Genomic DNA, 18,517 nt, shown 5'->3' with positions numbered 1-18,517 from the left:
TGTTCTTACCTGTGACCTGATCTTCAGAGCTGGTCCCAGTTTGAGCCCCATGTTGTTCAGTAAGTGCTCTTCCGTCAGGAGAGGCAGCGTCTCGCCATCGATAGCCTGTTCCCTGAATACCTGCAGGCAACCAAAGCACACCACCACGCTTACAAATGCCAGCACAGGGCACATCACATGCCTCAAGCGGGCGGCACAGGGGCGGCCGCAGCAGGGAAGCTGAATAACCAATTTATTGTCATTAGGTATTTGTTGTGCGGTAGCTCCTCAGAGCACTAGTCTTGGGCCAGGACCCCCGTGTGCTAGGTGCTGTACAAACCCAGAACGAAGAGAAAGCCCCTGCCCCAAAGAGACTACAGGGCTCCGACAGCATTCCCCAAAGCTGGGGAACTTCACCACCCAAAGGCTGCTTCCCATGTATGTGCACTGCCCGGCAAAGCCTCTGCTGAAGGTGCAGAGTTTTCCACTTTCATGGTCTGGTGCCGCAGCAGCTCCTGGCAGCCACGAGGAGCGGTTGCAAGGAAAGTCCTGCTCAAGGCCTGGGATGGGGCATGCCCTGTCTTTAGCTACACTGCTGTAACTACACCGATCTAAACTGCCTTAACGTACACTGGCCCTGCAACCTCAGTTGTAATCCAGCCCAGGGCCGCAGCAACACAAAGTTACTCCCAGCTGTTGCTGGCCTGGTATGAAGCATGTTCGTAGGGTCTCCGGCCACATCCACAGTGGTGGCATATACCAGAATGTGATTGCTTTTCCAGATCCCACACATTGCCCTGACGATTCTTTGCAAAGGTCTCTCCTGGTCCTGTAGGACCCCTGAACATAACGACTGAGTCCCCTCCCACCATTGCATCACCACACAAAAGAGAGCTTCCGAATAATCTAAAAAGGCTCAGGTCATCCTCCGAAATATCCTTATACATTTGATTTCCTGGTCAAAGACGTTCTTCTCAGAAACATCCACTGCCGGGAAATAACTTGTTCAGGATTGATTTAAACAAAACCCAGGCCCTAAACACTGTTCACATGCCAGACAGACAGATGGCTGGGCAGCGTGTTCCGCATACAAACCATGCCTCAACTACGACACTCACACTTTGTCCTGCCTTTTTATCTGTGCTAACATCCACTTTAAATTAATTAGATAAAAATCTATGCACCCCCCTCGGTACTGCACTGAGCAGGGCAGGGTTTTGTGCTAAGCAAATGAGCACTACCTCCCAGCTTAGATGGGCAGCAGTAACAATGCAAAATGACCTGCCCCTCTAAACGGACAGCTAACTAGTGACTCCCACGTGGTGCAGTGGGTTTCTCAGACACTCATCACCCCCATTAGAATACCTGAAGTGACATTACAACACATACAGTCAGAACAGAAGAACGGCCCAGTATCCTGTCTTCCGACAGTGGCCAGTGCCAGGTGCCCCAGAGGGAATGAACAGAACAGGGAATCCTCAAATGATCCATCCCGTCACCCATTCCCAGCTTCTGGCAAACAGAGGCTAGGGACACCATCCCTGCCCATCCTGGCTAATAGCCATTGATGGACCTACCCGTCCTGAACTTATCTAGTTACAGTGACTAGGAGCTGAAGCGTGTGCTGTTGCCCAGGTGTAATTCAGAAAATTGTGTGTGTAAAAAAGCCCCAAACGGCTGATAACTTAAAAACTGGATGGTAACAGGCTGTGAATCCCAGTGAGGGGGTGACATTCTAAACAAAACGAGCACTCGGCCATGTTTGTAGCTTTTCCATCGCTCCGCACTGATTCAACAGACATTCTAGGCTCCAGAGTGACAATCCTGGAATTTTATCATATAGATTTATATATAATCTATATCACACACCTCTATTATACATGCACACAAATACACACACCCCTCTGTTATACACGTACACAAATCCCTAAACACCCTTCAATCCACACACCATTCCCAAGGAAAGGGGAAAAAACGGAATGGAAAAAAAAGAACTTTGAAGAGTTTGCTCTGCCCCCACCACACTGACGGATGGGCTCAAGCAGCAGCTTGTCCTCTAACAGGCCTTGTGGTAAAAGCCCAGGTCAGGGAGTCAGGATGCCTGGGTTCTATCCCCAGTCCTGCCCCAGACAAGACACCTCCCTCCCCAGTGCTTCTGTTTGCCATCTCTAAAGTGGGGATGTAATTGTACCCATCTCCCTATCAGCATCTTTGTCCCATTAATGCTGGCTCAGTGCTTGCTGCTCCAATGCGAGAGTATAAAACACCACTCAGTCATTGTTCTCATTTGCTACTGAGCCATTTCCGCTCAGTGGCAGACCCTGGGTTTCATAGGGCACATGCAGATTTTCTCCTCCTCACTGAACCACCCCTTCACTCCACCCGGGTTTTTCCACATGCCAGGGCGAACGCTGGCCTCGCACCTGGGTGAACTGTCTGGGGGCTGCAGCGCTGGCTAATATTGAATCTGCTCCTGCTGGTTGCAGAGTTGCTTTGCAGAGCATTGTTAGGGCAACACAGCCAAGGGAGGGGGGCTTCCAGTTTGCTTGACTGGGTTCCTTTTCAGCCGTGTCTTGCATCGCAGAACCAGCCCCTTGGAGAGCAGTGGTGGCTGAGGCAGCTGAGATGTTGCAAGCTCGTTTATTGCTGGGCTCCACCAGCAAAGCTGCTCTTGATGGCTGCAGTGTGTGTTTCTGCTCTTTGACCGAGCAAAACGTGATAGACCGATTTCTTTCCCTCCTACAGAGCCAACATGGCCAGGAGCCAAAAGGCTCCCTTGCTCAACTCTCTGCCCCCCGAAGACCTAACCCTAGCATACTGGGAGGCTTCACTTCACCGGGTGGGGGACACAAAGATGGACGTTGATGGAGATTGGGACTGGGAAGGACGACTTTGTTTTCAATTACGTTACTTTTTGGTGTCTTTGAAACATGTTCCCGAATGCACAGCGTAACCGCCAAGCTCTTGCTGGGCTTCCTGGCGGGAGCACAGTGCGGGCCGATGCCAGACCTCCCCAGCAGTTGTGGTTTGGGAGGAGAGAACGCAGACAGCTCTGCAGCACCCCTGCACACTGGATTTTTCACACAGTAAAAACCTATTAAGCACACAACCATGATGAATGACAAAAGCATCAGCTGTTTAACTCCCTGTGTGCCAGCACCCCCTGCCAGCCAGGACGCTGCGAGAGGATGCTGGGGTTGTTTACCGTGAGCCCCATTATTTGACAGGGCTCAGGTTTGCTAAGCGCCAAGAGTGCTGCTGAGCCAGGCCATCAGTCAGCTATGGATTTTCTGTCCCTAGGCGCACAGGGAGCACTGGGAGGTGTAAATGGCTGAGTCTTTGGCAAGGTGCGTGTGTTCAGGATTTCTCCACTTTCCCTACCTGCCTCAACACTTGCAGCGGTGGGGTCACCCTCTGCTCTGTTACCGAGGTGTAAATCCAGAGGAATTCTGCTGCCACCAGTGAGTTACCCCAGATCTGGGCTGGTTTAACACACTCCCCCACCCCGAAACCTACCCCCTTCCCCGCCTCACTAATACACGCACTCTCCCGATCCTGCCCTCTGACTTCTCTCCCCGCCATGCATCCCTTGCCTTCTTTCTACACCAACGCCCCCGGCCCTTCCCTCCCCCACGCCAGACATGAAAACCTGTCTCTCTCACACACCCTCTGGCCACTCCAATCTATCCTCTTCCTTTTCTCTGTCCCTCCCCTACCCCCACAATATTCCCCTGCTCTCTCAAGCCCCACTCTTGGCTCTAGCCCCCCCTTCTCTCACACAATCGCAGGCCCCCCATCGCTGTCAGACCCACACTCTCACAGGCACAGCTGCTGGCTCTGAGGAAGCACCAGTCTTACAGGTGGTTTTAATGAAGCTTGTCAGAATGAGATTAACACCACGGTTAGGGGGCAAAGAAGGACAGACTCTGCATTGAAAGCACCTCAGCCAGCCACCCCAGAGAGCGGGAAGGGAGGCGTTGCTTCCCGGCCACCATAACGAACAGCAAAGCCCGGCTCCCAGCTTCCCCCTCCCCTAGGGGCCCATCTTTAAGGAGATCTTTTCTCTGGGAAAACGTGCAGCACTATTGAAACCAGCGGAGAACGAAAGGAGCTGCCCGTTCAGGGCCTGAAACCCGCGCCAGGCACCTGAGCCGCTCTCCCAAGGCCTGCTCCCCGGAGCAACGCTAATGCCAGGCCTTGGCTTTCTCACGCTGGCTGGGGATCGAGCCGTTGCCGGAAAGGTCACTTGCTGGGCCGTTATTACACTCCGAGCAGCCGCTCAGCTGTGTGGTTGTTGGCCTGAACGGCTCAGGGAGAGGCAAGGATGCTGGATGCTCCGGGAGCTAGGGGGGGAAGGGAGGGAGCTTTTGAAAATCAGTTTTCAGGCAGCTCAGAAGCAAGTGGACAAAGCGGATCGTTTCCAAGCGGTGGCTTCCCCACGGGCTCCAGTCAACTGGGTTCCCCAGACTTGCCCTCTCTCACTTTGTGTGCATCAAGGGAGCTGTCTTTGTTAAGCTCGATTCCCTTGCTGTCCTCTCTCCCTCTTCCCCTTAGGAGCTGCATTTTAGTGCCTGGATCTTCCTGGTGTTCCCTGTCTGGGTGTGTCTGTCCCAAGAGGAGCTGGAGTCTCCTGAGCTAAACCTCTCTGAGTTCTCATCCCCTGCCCCCTTCTCTGTCACTCTCTCTCCTGAGCACACTGGGCCCTCTTTAAAGAGCTGTCCCAGACAGCTCAGGAATCTGTGCATTTGCTGTTCGTGCATGCGCTCAATGGGGTATTTATAATGGACTTCCACAGCCCTGGGAGCCAAAAAGCAGGGTTGTTTTTCGTGTCCCACCTAGCAGCCTCACACTGAGCGGCTTTATGAACCCTGCAGCACTGATGGATGCATTGCTCCCGCTGCAAAAGGCTTTAAAAACAAACAAACAAAACAACTCTGTGTGGCAATTAATTTAGTGGGTGTGTGTGTGGAGGGGGTCTCTCACAGCTTCCTCCCCTTCTCCCAGAGCTCTGCCCCTGGAGCGCTCCCCACCACGCACGGCTGGTGAGCCCTCGCTGGAGCGGAGATCACTCAGTGCTGCCAAGCGTTAAGATGAGACCGTCTGACCTCAGTGGAATCTGAACTGCACTCTCTGGAGGCCAAAGTCTGGCCCAGCTGTACCACTGGGGCAAGGTGCCCGTGGCTTTTTACCTGGGCACCTGGCTGGACAGTGCTCAAGGGTGGCGGAGCTATTGTTGCACCAGAGAGAACCCATCAGGCCAACCAGGTGCTGCCTTCTGGTGAAGATGCCGCAGGCTTCCAGCTCCTGGTGCTCCCTGAGAAAAGGCCCTTCTGAACGGCACTCAAACCCGGTACCCAGTCCCTCATTATAACACGCCCCAGGCCAGCCTGGCACAAAGCCAGCATTGTGCTCGGGTTGGTTGTGGGACACCACTGACTTCCACACACTCTCTCCCAAGGCGGGGAGTTGCTAGCTGTAATCCACCCAGCAGCAGCCACCCTCTACCTCCCCCTCTCCCAACCCCTCCCACCTTCCTGACTGCGAGCCACATACACACCCCTCCATGCCCTGGGGGCATCTACTGGCAGCAGGGCGGTTAAGCCCCAATCCGGTAGGAAAACAGGAAAGCCAGACAGTTGACAGCCCTGCAGGGCTCTCTTAAATATTCAGCCACATTTGCTCTGATTGATTGCAGCGGTTGGGGGAGGGGGGAGAGCTGGGAGCGAGTTCTCTCCCTCCCCGTTCCCCTTCCCCTCCCACCCCCACCAAATGTTTCCCAAGCTGCTGTGAATTTACCTGAGTGTATTCGGCACAGCCAGACAAACTGCCCACAAAGTTACAGACATCCTCCACTGTCCATTTGCTGATGTCTTCCAGCGCAGGGCTCTCCTCCCCATCCAAGAACAGACCTCCCATGGCGCCTGGATTGTTTGGGGCGGGGGGGGAGGGGGAGGAGAAGGAAACACAAATCATTAAAATCCCACACGGACAGCATCAGGCCTGCGATCTGAATAGTTCTCTCTAGCCGCACATCCATTTTTAATGGCCTGTCAATTAAAACGCTGGGCAGGGTCAATTCATGGGCTTCTGTCTCCTGGAGGTCCCTCGCTCGGAAAAGGTGTTTGGGGGGAGGTCGGAGGAAGGGGAAAATCCCCTCTAATATTTTTCATGTGTTTAATGTTCTTCAGCTGCAGCAAAGGAGGGTGGGGGGGAAAGAGATGGCCCCCGAAAGCGTATTTCTCCACACGCACCACAAAATGGAAAAACTCCGGCTGCCCTGGGAGTTTCTCTCCCCCAGTCCTTCTCCCTGCTACGTGCTCCAAATGATAACAAGCCCCCACACCCGGCCCTGGTGGCCTGCTGCTTGGCTGGAGCTGGTGTCAAGGAGAGATTTTTCACCCCTTACGAACAAACCTTTGTTTTAAATCCCCCGCAGCCCAAAACAGCCGGCTGCCTAACACCCGTCACCGTGGTTTAAATGCACATCACCCCTTCTCTCTGCTGGGGCAGAGTCTAGCTGGATGGGGAGGTGACCCCAAAGAACCTCACTGGAGCTCTGAGAAGAGCATGGTGTGGTTCACGCAGGCAGGTCAATTCTCCGAAACGCAAGAGCAGTTCAAGTCCCAGCTCTGTCAGCAGGGTCAGAAAGCGACAGAGAGACCGCTCCAATCCCAGAAGAGGAGAGCAGAACTTTCCCTGCTTCCCAGCACCTGACAGCACGGGACGAACATGGAAGGAGAGAGCTGGACTAAAGCCCAGAGTGGAACAGGGCAGAGGTCTGGAAAATGAGAAACGATGGAGAGAAAACCAGCCAGGCAACTCCAGCTTCACCTGGATCACAACAGAGGAGCAAGAGGACTGCCCACGTATTTACCACTGATAGCAGAAAATACTCGTTTGGAAAACACCTTATTCACCCGTGGAACTCACTGCCTCTGCAACCACTGAGACCAAGAGCTCAGGAGGATGCTCAAAAGGACTGGATATTTACAGGAATCAGAACATCAACAGTCACACTGGAGAGGGTAAAACTCTCATATCAACTCTCACGCTTCAGGGCATGAGCCAACCAATAACTGGAAGTGACGTGTTATGGAGATGATCTACTGTGGAGGTTTCAGAGCATCCTCTGGACCATCTGGTGCTGGGCATCATCCTCAGCCACATCCGTCCACTTGAAAAAGGGGCTGGAATTGTCTGTCTCCCTCCTAACCCCTTTGAAGAGGTGTGGAGTGGGGGGATGAGAAAGGGTTGAGTATCCCCTGTCCTGTCCTCCAGCCACATGGAGGACTGGAATCCGCAGAGCTTGGCTCCTTATGGGCCATTTTATTGTTATTTGTATGATTGTAGCACCTGGGGGCCCCAGACATGGGCCAGGGGCTGTACAAAAACAGAGCAAAAAGACAGTCCCTGCCCCAGAGAGCTTACAGCTCAGGTCACGGATCCTCAGCTTCTCCTCCCTGACCCTTGAGCGGAGATCAGAACCTAAACCCTGGCTCCTATCCTCAGCCCCTGTCCCCCACTGCAATCTCCCTTTCACAGCAAGGGCAAGAATTACATGCCCTGCCCTATGGAGCGGAGCTCTCTGCCTGCTACACTCTGCAGAGGGTCAAGTGGCATCATGACATGCTGTCCTGAGGCCTTCAAAAGCTCAGTGGGTCCCTCCAGTGATGTGAAAAAGCCAGAGACAGAACCTTGCCTCTCCACCACATGCTCCGGATGTAGATCTCTGATCCACTTTACCCCTTCTCCTCCCAGTCAGCAAGAGCCTGGGCTTCTCTGAACTTTCATCCCCCTTTACAAAGGCTTCTGTGGAAACGACTAGCTTTCCCAAGCTGCAGGGAGACTCGAGGAGGGAAAGGATCCAAAGGGGTTTGGGACATCGCTGGACGAGCAGCATTTTCTCTTCCCTCCCAACAATAAGACGGATGGACAGACAGACGAGTTCCCTTTAGTTACATTATCGTTTTCATTCGTGGTTTGTCCCCTGCTCTGGAACCCAAACTCCCAGCTGTTTACATTGAAGCTAGCAAGACACTGGGATGGCTGATTTTTCCCCTCCTTTTTTGGGAAAGTGGCTGCAGCTCGGTAAGTAGAGGAAGTGACATTGAACTCAATTATTCCAGGCACAGCCGACACATGGGCAAGATGCCTCCATCTGCAGCCGGAGCAAGCGTCTCTGAGGGGATCTGACTGCAACAGCCAACGGCTTTAAAATTAGGTACTTCCTTCATCCGAAGACAAGCCAAGGACTGCAGCCTTCTCCAGTCAGCCAGCCAGGCCTGGCCTCAGGCACTGCCCGAGACTCCACAGGGAGGCTGGGTGGTACCTGCCTGGCACAGGCCGTCTCCAGATCCCTACCAGAGATTATGGAGATAAGGTCACATTCAGCTCTGTTCGCAAGTGGAAGGGCTGATGTCAGGGGACAGGGTTAGTGAGCTTGGTGCAACTCTTGGGGAAATCCCTCCCCCGCTTCCCCTCCTGCTGGCACTTGCCAGTGATCCTACAATTCCTGGGGTAGAATTGGAGAGATGCACTGAGCTCGTCGGCTCTATTTGCGGCCTTGCTGATATCACTAACAGAGCTGAGCCCAAAGTCAGTCCCGCCAGGCAGCCCTCTCCCCATCCATTTTTTTATCCCTCCATGCCCACAGTCATGCACGCAGTCAGCCTGCTGTCTCCAGGACTCAGGGCAAGAGCAGCCCAGCCTTAGGGCAACAAGTAATATTTTACATACACACAGAGAAAGCTAGTATCGCCAAAGCACTGATCTCCAAAGTCTGCCTCCCCTCCCCATCTATACCAGGAAAACACTCCGGCTAATGGGTGGAAGCGTTCTTGAAAAATAGGGGAAATACCAGCACACTGGGCTCCGACCTATTAGCATTTCTATAGCACAGAAGTTAAGAGAGAGATGCTGAAATCTTGGCCCCACTGAAGCCAGTATCAAAACTCACGCTGATTGTAGCCGGGCCCCAACTTCTCCCAGAGATCCCGGTCTGCAGAGGTGGCAAACACCCGGAGCTTCGTGGATTTCAACTAACTCAGTGATCACCCTAATTGTAAATGTCCCAAGACAGCCCCTCCCCGCTTCCCCCCCCATTTGCTTTCCTAGAGAGACTATTGCACAGCCTGCTAGATCTCAGGGCATGACTGTACAAACCCACCTTTGGGGCCGTTAACAGAAGGATGATAAGGAATCGATTCCAAAGGTCTATAAGGGAAGCTCCCTCTGATGGTCACGGCACATTGCTGGATACTGCTGGACAGTGGGGACATAGCAGCATCTGTCCCCAGCCAGGCTCCTCTTCTCTCACTGAGTGACGAATAAAGATCCAAGGGACTGATAACGTATTACAGAGCATTTCACCAGATGGGGCCACAGCCACAGAGGAGGGTGAAAACCATCATCCCCTGCCAGGGTCTTGTGGACAGGTGCTCACAGAAAAACACCCCCTTGCCAGCTGGTATTAAATAATACTCCCCTCACCCCACAACTTTTTGGGCAGCTGTGGTAGAAAGGCCCAGGGTCCTGGAGACTGAACTACCCATCCCTTCCAGAAACAGGAGTCTCCACAGGGCACAGCTGAGGCACACAGGCCGACGGGGCACTGCAGTACAGTTGCCCGTGCTGTACCTATTCTGGAGACAACACAGGCTCTTAGTCCCCAGCACTGCAGCCTGAGAGGAGGGGAACAAACATGGATATTGGTGTCACTGGGCATGAGCTGTGCATTAGCACTAGGACATGTGTAAGCCCAGACAGCCGGCCTGTCAGCTAGAGCAGGATCTAGCCTCTCCTCACTGCCAACAGAGCCTCAGTCCTGACAGCCAGGCCGTTTTCTGCACAGGCGTCCGATCAGGCCAAGAGCATCAGCAGCAAAGCTTGCCCGTCCCTCCCGCTCCCCAGCTCAGAACAGGCCCAGAAGCCAACACACAGATGGGTTTAATCAGTCTTGTTATCACTCTCCCATTCCGCCCCCCCTGCCGCCACACACCCCCACCACTGCGGGTTCGGGTCATGAAGCAGCACTGGAAGGCTCACATTAATTGCTCTCCAGACTGCGGATCAATAAAAGGATTTTAGCCTCCCGCACACTCCATCCTTCACCTTTTCCAGTAGAAAGGAGGGGGAGGGGGGCGCAAGAACACAACTCCGCTGAAACCTTGAAGAGATGAGGTCATCCGGCAGCTGCCAGATTCCCAAGAGGCGGCTCGGGGAATCGACCAAACTCCGGCTGCCTCGTCAATATTTTTGTCATCGGGGACAGAAACCAGTTCTCTGCCTCCAAAGCAAGAGAGGAGCCCTCCCTGTTCTGTTTGAGACTCCGGCCATCTCTTTTCCCTTCTCTCCCATCCTCTGGGGTCTATCATGCTACCGGCCTCTTTAGATTGTCAGCTCCTTGGGACAGGGTCTGTATCTCCTTACCACAGCGTCCAGCATATCCTCAGGCCCCTGTGAGCTACAAGAGCAGCCCATGGACAGGAAAGAGTGAAGAGAATGTCTGTTTTTCTGTCCTCAGGCACAAACTCCTCCTGGGGCCAAGGCTGGCCATTTGTTGGGCAATCTGTGGTCATGCTACTGGACCCGGGTTAATCAAAGCACCCCAAAACTCCTGTAGCATAAAGACGTGTGAGAGATAGCACGGTCCAGGACACTGCCCAGGGGCTCTGGAGACATGAGTTCTATTCCCAACTCCCCTGCTGACGTGCAGCGTGGCCTTGGGCCTCAGTTTGCCCTCCCACCCTTGATCTGTCTTGTCTATGTGGATAGACTCTTCCTATGGGCTCGTCTATATGGCCACTTACTGTGCGGCAAGCTAGGGTGTAAATCTACAGCGCAGCACTTGCCACGCACACAGTCACTATGTGGACCCTGCTACCATGCACTAAAAGTTCCATAGTGCACGCTGATCTACTGCTGTTTCTGCACTACGGAAATGTTAGTACAGGGTCCATACGGCCAGATAGAGAGTGGCATAGTAGAGGGTTGTAGATTTACTCCCCAGCCTGTGTCATGTGTTAACTCTCCGTAGAGATGTGCCCTATATGTCTGACCAGTGCCTAGCACAACAGGGTCCTGATCTCAGCTGGGGCCACTGATGCAACACCAATCACAACTTTCATAATAATACATGGGGTGCTAGCTGAAAGCAAGGGAAACCCTCTTGCAATTGAACACAGCAATGGTTCCCGAAACCAGAGGAGCCTGAGAAAGAGGATAGGTCACTTTAAAACGGGGCCCTGATCATAAGTAGTAATAATACAGGGCATATTCTAGTTTCTGGTAGTTTGATGGGGGTGGACTCCCGACTGCAATCCACACCCTGCTCTGTAGGGTTGCACATGGGGTGGCCAGAGCACAGAACCACGTATTTCCCCCTTTAAATGACTGCAAGGGGAAGGCTCCCACGAGGAACCCTCATCTGTTGGAAGCAGTAGGGATAGTTATCATGCTGGCCACCTGCCTGTCAGAGAAATTGCTTCCTTCTTCTGGCTGGATGGTGTTTCCGATTGGCCCACATGTGAAGGGCAGCTGCACTCATCCTGCCCAGTTCATTCATTTATAAAGGAGGAGGCCTGCCTCCTCCCGCCCCCCCACTCTCACAGGATGCAGCATCTAGCTCCTGCTAACTGCTCAACTAAGGCATTAGACTATGCATCTCTTTAGTTCTGGGTTGAGCTAGCAGTTCAAGTCCCACTTCGCACTGGGACGTCCTTTACTTATGGGTCTGCGTATTGCATCAGTGAGTCGACTGCATCAGTGAGCCCCTCCCTCCACCTGCTGCAGGATGCAGAGCCCATTTTAAGAGCCGTACACGGGACAGAGAGAACGTGCTTTCCCGCGGGCTGGCAGTCACCTCAGTGACGGCTCTATCACACATGCGTGACCCCGTTAAACCTTGCAGGGGGAGACCGGTTGGATTCCAAACAACCAGCCCCTCTCCTTTGGAAAGGCATCAGAAGGTCATGGGGGCAAGGGTTCACCAAACCCATCCCCCTCTCTGCTGGAACAGGGGTCAGCCGGGCACATGACAATAACCACAGAGGAGCTGCGGTTTCTTTCTGTGGACAAAGTTGATGTTCCTGATGGAGGATGTATAGCTGGTGGGGTCACCCACTCTGATGCCTCTTGGTGGGATGATGACCTAAGTATCAATACACCCATCTCTACATGCATACCCTTCCGCTTTGTCCTGACACGCCCCTTCTATCTGCAGAGAGCTGGGGGAAATCAACAGCCCCAGCTCTGTTGAGTTTCCTCGCTGAAGCTTAAAGTTAATAACACATCAGATTTCTCTGAGGTATACAGGGGGTTGCCATGGGAACACAATCAGGTGACAACACATGACTTTCGAGGGTAAGAGGCTGGCCAAGGAGGTGGAATCACTGTTTGGGGACTTCCTGAATCTCTGTCCCAAATGTATGGATACACATGCAGGAGGTAACGCTGCCTGGCATTCGGAGATGCCCCAGGCACAGTGGGATGGAGGGAGCTCCGGCCTTAATTCTGTATTTCCCTCTCATCATATTATGGAAATACAGGGAATGTAGAGACGACGAAAACCTAGCAGATACTCCAGGCTGCCCCAAACCAGCTGCCATAAAGGACTGCTTCCTCCAGTACATTCCTGAGCGGTATGTTGAACTGTAACTCTAGCAATGGGCTTTGGGAGATTGTCCCATGGGTCTATTTTTCAGCTGCTCACCCTAAAAAGCTTTCTCTTGCTCATCTCTGTCCTGTTACATTTGGGTATGTCTCCTACAGTGCCCCACCCAATCCTTGCACTTCCTTCAAATACTGAGAGGTGGCTATTGGATCCCACCTCTCCACAAGCCTGGTTATCTTTTAGCCCAGCTATACATATTTAATTCTTCTAGCCTTTTCCCTCACAGGTCAATCTCTTCAAGCCCTTAATCATCTTTGCTGCCCTTCCCTGAAGCCCTCTCCAATTTATCAATGTCTGCCTTGAACCAAGGCTTCCAAATAAGGTCCAGCCAACGCCACGTAGACTATCCCCTCTGCTCTGTGAGGATGTCATGCTTCTCCATACAGCCCAGCACAGCATGGCATTTTTCCTATCACCGTATCATTAGCTTTGCCAATACCAGTCAAATGCCTCAGCATCAACTGCTCAGCCCACAGCTTCCAACCATGCACACTTACATACCCAAGGGGGCAAGAATTCTCCTTCAGTCACATTTATGGTCTCCCACTTTGAATCTCAGATACATTGGAATTGGAAAAGGTTCAGAAAAGGGCAACATAAATGATTAGGGGTATGGAACCACTTCCGTAGGAGGAGAGATTAATAAGACTGGGACTTTTCAGCGTGGAAAAGAGACGACTAAGGGGGGATATGATAGAGGCCTATTAAATCATGACTGGTGGGGAGAAAGTAGATAAGGGAGTGTTATTTATTCCTTCTCATAACACAAGAACTAGGGGTCCCTGAATGAAATTAATAGGCAGCAGGTTTAAAACAAACAAAAGGAAGTATTTCTTCATAAAATGCAGAGTCAGCCTGTGGCACTCTTTGCCAGAGGATGCTGTGAAGGCCAAGACTATAACAGGGTTAAAAAAAGAACTAGATAAGTTCATGGAGGGTAGGTCCATCAATGGCTATTAGCCAGGATGGGCAGGGATGGTGTCCCTAGCCTCTGTTTGCCAGGAGCTGGGAGTGGGGAACAGGGAATGGATCACTCTATGATTACCTGCTCTGTTCATTCCCTCTGGGGCACCTGGCATTGGCCACTGTTGGAAGACAGGATACTGGGCTAAATGGACCTTTGGTCTGACCCAGTAGGGCCGTTCTTATGTTCTTCCTAACTGCTGCATCATCCGAGGTCCATTTTTACCTCAGTCTAGTATTTGCCCTTTTCCTTTCTCACGGGTTTGTGGCTCACCCCAGCCTGGTACCATCTCTGGATTAATTAGTGGTCTCTTTATGACTTCTGAGTTATATTGTTTCAAGCTGGGCCCGACATTCATTTTTTTTGTTTTAACTGTAGATGCTCAAACCCCACAGAGACAGATGCACCATGAATAGACTAGCAGCCCCATTCTTCACATCCTGTAAAACCGATAGTCTGCCAAGACCCCCTCCCATGCCGGTTCCCCACATAGCTATGAGACTCTCACCTACCTGCGTGGAAATAGGGGCTCATCGTATAAGGGAATCCGAAGGGCAGCGGCTGAGGTGGTGGGATGGAGGCTGGAGGGAGGTATTTCACCTCATTTTTATTGATGCCTTGGCTGAGCAGGTGGCTGGGCGACTCAGTGCTTGAGGAGCTGCAGGGGGCATTCTGGCCGGAAGCCACTTCACTCAGCTCCTTGGCCCCCTCGTAGACCTTGCCTGTCTCTTTGCACTCTTTGAGTTCACTGGCTGAGCTGCTGCTCTCAGCTTTCAGGCTCTCCGGCTTCTCGTCACTCACTTCAGCATCGCTCTCCGAGTCTTTCATCTCCTCATCGTTGCAGTCGGGCACACCATCCCGCGCCCGGGGCTCGGCCAGCTCCTTGGCCTCATGCAGGCCTGGAGGCTCAGCCCGGTGGTGCACTGATTTCCGGCTCCCCCTCCGGCCCTGCTCCTTGGGCGGGGTGGTGCTGGGCACCCCATGGTTCAGCGACAGCAGCGGTGTGTTATTGTGCCGGAGCACCAGCATGGCGTTCCTCCGCGAGAGCTCATCCCGCAGAGGGTGCCCCTCGGGGATGTCGTGCATGTTCCGCAAGGCCGGGTGGTCCTGGGGTAAGCCCGGGTGCAGGCTCAGCGGGTCGCCGGCCAGTAGTCTCTGCCGATGGAGATTCTCCAGTTCCTTCTGGCGGATGATCTCGGCTGACATCTCAAGCCTAAACAGGGGGAGAAAAATGAGTTGGGTTTGAAGGTCAATCCTCATTCACTAGCAGCCGCAGCTTCGGAGCTCAAGGTCTAAGGCTGAGTTTGGTGTGCTGGTGGTTTTCACACCCTTATATTGTTTCAGTTAATTTCCCTCTGACATTGCACTACTTCTGCTGCACAATTCAAGGCAGGGAGTCCCGATTCCATCCACCACTGTCCTCCCCTGTGCGAACTGGGCTCATTGTCAAGTTCCTAGGAGCAGGGCTGGCTGCTTGGGAGGTGCTGGTAATGGGATACAGAGCCTTTCACCTCTACGTCACGGGTTCAAACCCAGCAGGCGTCACCGCAAGCTCTCACCTTCTCACTCTTTAGACGCCCGAGTGTCATGAGTCTGGCAGTCTCAGGCTGCGTCCAAGGGGATCCAATCAGAAAAACCACCTGCACAATGGTAGTCTCAGCAGAGAGGCCAAGCACTGGATGGGCGTGAGGGCCGAACTAGGCCCTCTACCTGCGGGGGGAAAGCTCCTATGCTGCACCTGTCCTGGAGAGGGAGGGCTTCCTTCCCCTGGGCTGCCCATATAGCACTAAGGTCACACCCTACTCTGGCTGGGGTGAGGAAGAAGGCCAAAAGAGGAAGGAAATCTAGCCCGAAGGACAGGCAGGCTCAGATGCAGGGAGCTCCTCCGGGGCAGCACTCCATACCTGGCAAGATTCTGTTTCCGCAGCATCTCCTGCTGCCGTGCAAACATCTCTGCTTGTGCCGGCTGCAGAAACCCGTAACCTGTGGGCAAGGGAAAGCATGACAGATGTAGGGTTACACAGCACTCACTCGCTGCGGGGCCAGCTGTGCAGTGAAGGGCCACAGAACTGCTCCCTCTGAGAGATCCCTCTCCATGCTGAGGGAACTGTCCTTGCTGCAGTCCCAGTGAGCAACACAGATGTGATTTCCTGCGGCTCACAAGACCCTAGCTAAGCCAAAAGGTTTCCTGTAATGCTCCCACTGGGTGACTTCGTAGCTGACTCCATTTCTGCTGTTCCGTCTCATTCAGGCTGCACAATGCAATAGGCACATATCCTCCATTCTCTGCACCAGGCTGCAGCGGCCTACTGCACAGGGGGTGCAAGGAGCCTGTCCCGCCCCACTGTGAGGCAGGTCTTGCTCTCTGCTAGCACTGCTGTGGGGCTAGACACGCCAAAGGGACCAGGGAGATGGCATCGCCTGCTCCCTTCTATACGGGCCAGTGGAGCCGAATGGCCACACGAGGCGCATTCGGAAGCCATGGAAGAGGGCAAAGCACCCACCAGTGCATCCACTGGGGTGGGGCAGCTCTGGGATGCTCCCAAGGCAGGGCTGTGGCAACGAGCTACAACACAACCCTCTCCTCCCACGCGCCGCGTGGACCATCACCCGCACACTCACCTGGCGTCTGGCACAAAGCTGAAGGCACCCCCAGGAAGGGAGGTCTCAAGTGAGGCCCTAGCGCAATGTGGGGGGCATTTTGGGGTGACAGCAGAGGCGGTGGGTGGGACATGTCCCTAAAGAAAATGGAAGAGATGTAGAGATTTAGCACTGCCCCAGTGCTGATCGCAGCAATCCAAGTGTGAGCTTAGCTCAGCGGGCGCACCTGCATGCTGGGCTGTATGTTCTCTGACACACACACACACCCCTCTACAAGCACAGCTGGGGCACACCTGTACAAAGACACCTGCATGTTAAAGGACAGCCTCTAGCTCAGCCGCTTTCTAAGTGAGACTGATACAGGCTGGTCTGCCAGCAAACTGCGACCATTAGAACCTGACTCCTCATTGCTCAACAGCATGCCACCCCATAAATGCACCTCCTGTCTCATGCACAGTGGTCCCTCTCTTTAGGTCTGTTCTCTCTATCTCACTCACACACACAATAATTGCACCCCTTTCCCTTGTTTGTATGTGCCTGAGCAGGGCTATAAGGTCTTTGGGACAGAAGCTGTGTCTTACTGGTTTGTAAAAGCCCCAAGGACATTACATTACAGAATGGTCTGTAGCCAAAACTCTCCCTGAAGCCAACGGGAGCTGTGTCCGAGTTAAGGGCAGAGAGAGAGCGATCAGAGATAGATCTCCCTACAGACAGATGCAGCCGAGCAGCAGGCCCACACTTGCTGTGTGAGTGACCAAGAGGGAATGCTCTCCAGGATGCTACACAGATGGCTCAAAAACTGTGCTTGCCTTGAGACAAAGGAGTTCGCCGTGAGACTCCCGCTGGCTGGACCCGGGTGCTCACACCAGCACGTGGGTGTGCACATGCTGCACTCTGACAGACAGTTGGCTCTGCCATTCCCTCTCCTGCCCTGCTCCTCCAAAAGCTTCCGATATTCCCATTGACCATGGGTTTCCCAGCCAGCTGTTCGGGCCCCACAGAGGCTGCTGCTTTGTGACGGCCACAGAGTGAAGAAAACACAACATTTGATGAATTAAAACAAAGCAGAGCGGAGGAGGGTCAGGCCAGGAATTGCCCATTCCTTTCCCACTGAGCAGCCACCAGCACCATCCTCCCCAATCTCACAGGGGACATCCCCACTGAGCTGAGTGTCATTGATGCTCATGGGGCCAGCACCCATACGGAGCCAAGCACAGACACTCAGGGTCTCACAGGCCCTGATGTGAATGGAAGTTTGGTGGGGGAGCTCACAATATCCAGGTGTCAAAGGTGGGGAGGAGGTGGATACAGCGGCTCCCAGCATTGGCTCCTTTGTTACCCACACACCCGCTGCTATCTCACTCGTTCCCAGAACTGACCCGCGGCGCGAATGGAGACTCTGGAGGCTATCTGCGCTGGCTGGTTCTGGGTTGAATTTCGTTCTTTATTTGCAAAACTTGATAAAGAAAATACCAAAGGGGATAAAAGAGGAGCAAACAATACAAATCTGTATGCAGGGGAATGAAACAGATCCCACCTGCTTCCCGCTCCAAGAGATTTGGCTCTGCTGCGATGTATGTTGGGAGTTGGCTGGGCAAGGGGTGCACAGGACAGCACCATGGGAGCACTCGTCTTTCACCTCAGCAAACTTCGGTTAAAACTGGACTATGTTACAAGAGAAAACATATTTTATACTTTTGGGGGTGGGGGTCTCAGTGAGGACCCTAACCCCTGCCCTGCATGGTATGACTGGCAGCCTCTTCTCTGGAGACAAGGGACTGCTGCAGGTCAGAGGCGAGGTGCATTGGCAGAGCTCTGGTGGGGCCTGCTGCAGGTGAGTGTTGAAATGGGTTGGCAGAGCTGGAGAGACGGTTGGCATAGTAAGGGGCGCTGCGGGAGAGCGGAGAGGTGCCTCGGCAGAGCCAGGGTGGGGTCCCATGCCTCAATGTGATGCAGGATGACAACACAGCACACTGGCCTTAGCCCGACTCTAACTAATAGTAACTGAAGTGGAAGGTAGGGGGAGGAGACATAACCAGAGAACAGGCCAGGTAAAGCCCACAGGAAGCAAATAGGAGCCAAGGTCTCTTCCATTAGTCAAATCTGCCTGGGAAGCCTGCAAGCAAATCTCTGGTTTCCGGCTGCGCGTCTCTTAATTCCCTTTGATGGCCACTTAGAACATTATTACCTTCACCGGGGCATCGAGAGGCAAAGTCAGGCACTGTGCTGTTTATTTTCATTTTACAGCATCTTCCCGCTAAAACGGCTTCAGGAGGGGATGGGGGTGGGGAGCGTGGCAAGCC

At 53.4% G+C, this 18,517-nt stretch overlaps 1 protein-coding gene across 13 annotated transcripts in view; it reads right to left on the bottom strand.

Moving 5' to 3' along the window:
* The window catches only part of SAMD11 (sterile alpha motif domain containing 11), a 182,770-nt gene that overhangs the window by 3,707 nt on the left and 160,546 nt on the right, over nucleotides 1–18,517 (bottom strand). For 8 of the 13 annotated variants that reach the window (XM_043499750.1, XM_043499752.1, XM_043499753.1 and 5 more), the window contains 6 exons: nucleotides 17,024–17,221; nucleotides 16,236–16,351; nucleotides 15,518–15,596; nucleotides 14,126–14,826; nucleotides 5,776–5,900; nucleotides 10–120 (listed from right to left, as the gene is read on the bottom strand). In XM_043499750.1, the coding sequence (XP_043355685.1) occupies nucleotides 10–120; nucleotides 5,776–5,900; nucleotides 14,126–14,826; nucleotides 15,518–15,596; nucleotides 16,236–16,351; nucleotides 17,024–17,221 (1,330 nt within the window). The remainder of the gene's footprint in view (nucleotides 1–9; nucleotides 121–5,775; nucleotides 5,901–14,125; nucleotides 14,827–15,517; nucleotides 15,597–16,235; nucleotides 16,352–17,023; nucleotides 17,222–18,517) is intronic. The other 5 variants (XM_038376597.2, XM_043499755.1, XM_043499756.1 and 2 more) reach the window with 1 other exon arrangement.

Source organism: Dermochelys coriacea, chromosome 18 (genome assembly GCF_009764565.3).
Source record: "Dermochelys coriacea isolate rDerCor1 chromosome 18, rDerCor1.pri.v4, whole genome shotgun sequence".
Taxonomy (NCBI): domain Eukaryota; kingdom Metazoa; phylum Chordata; order Testudines; family Dermochelyidae; genus Dermochelys; species Dermochelys coriacea.
This window is presented reverse-complemented; position numbering and strand designations above follow the sequence as displayed.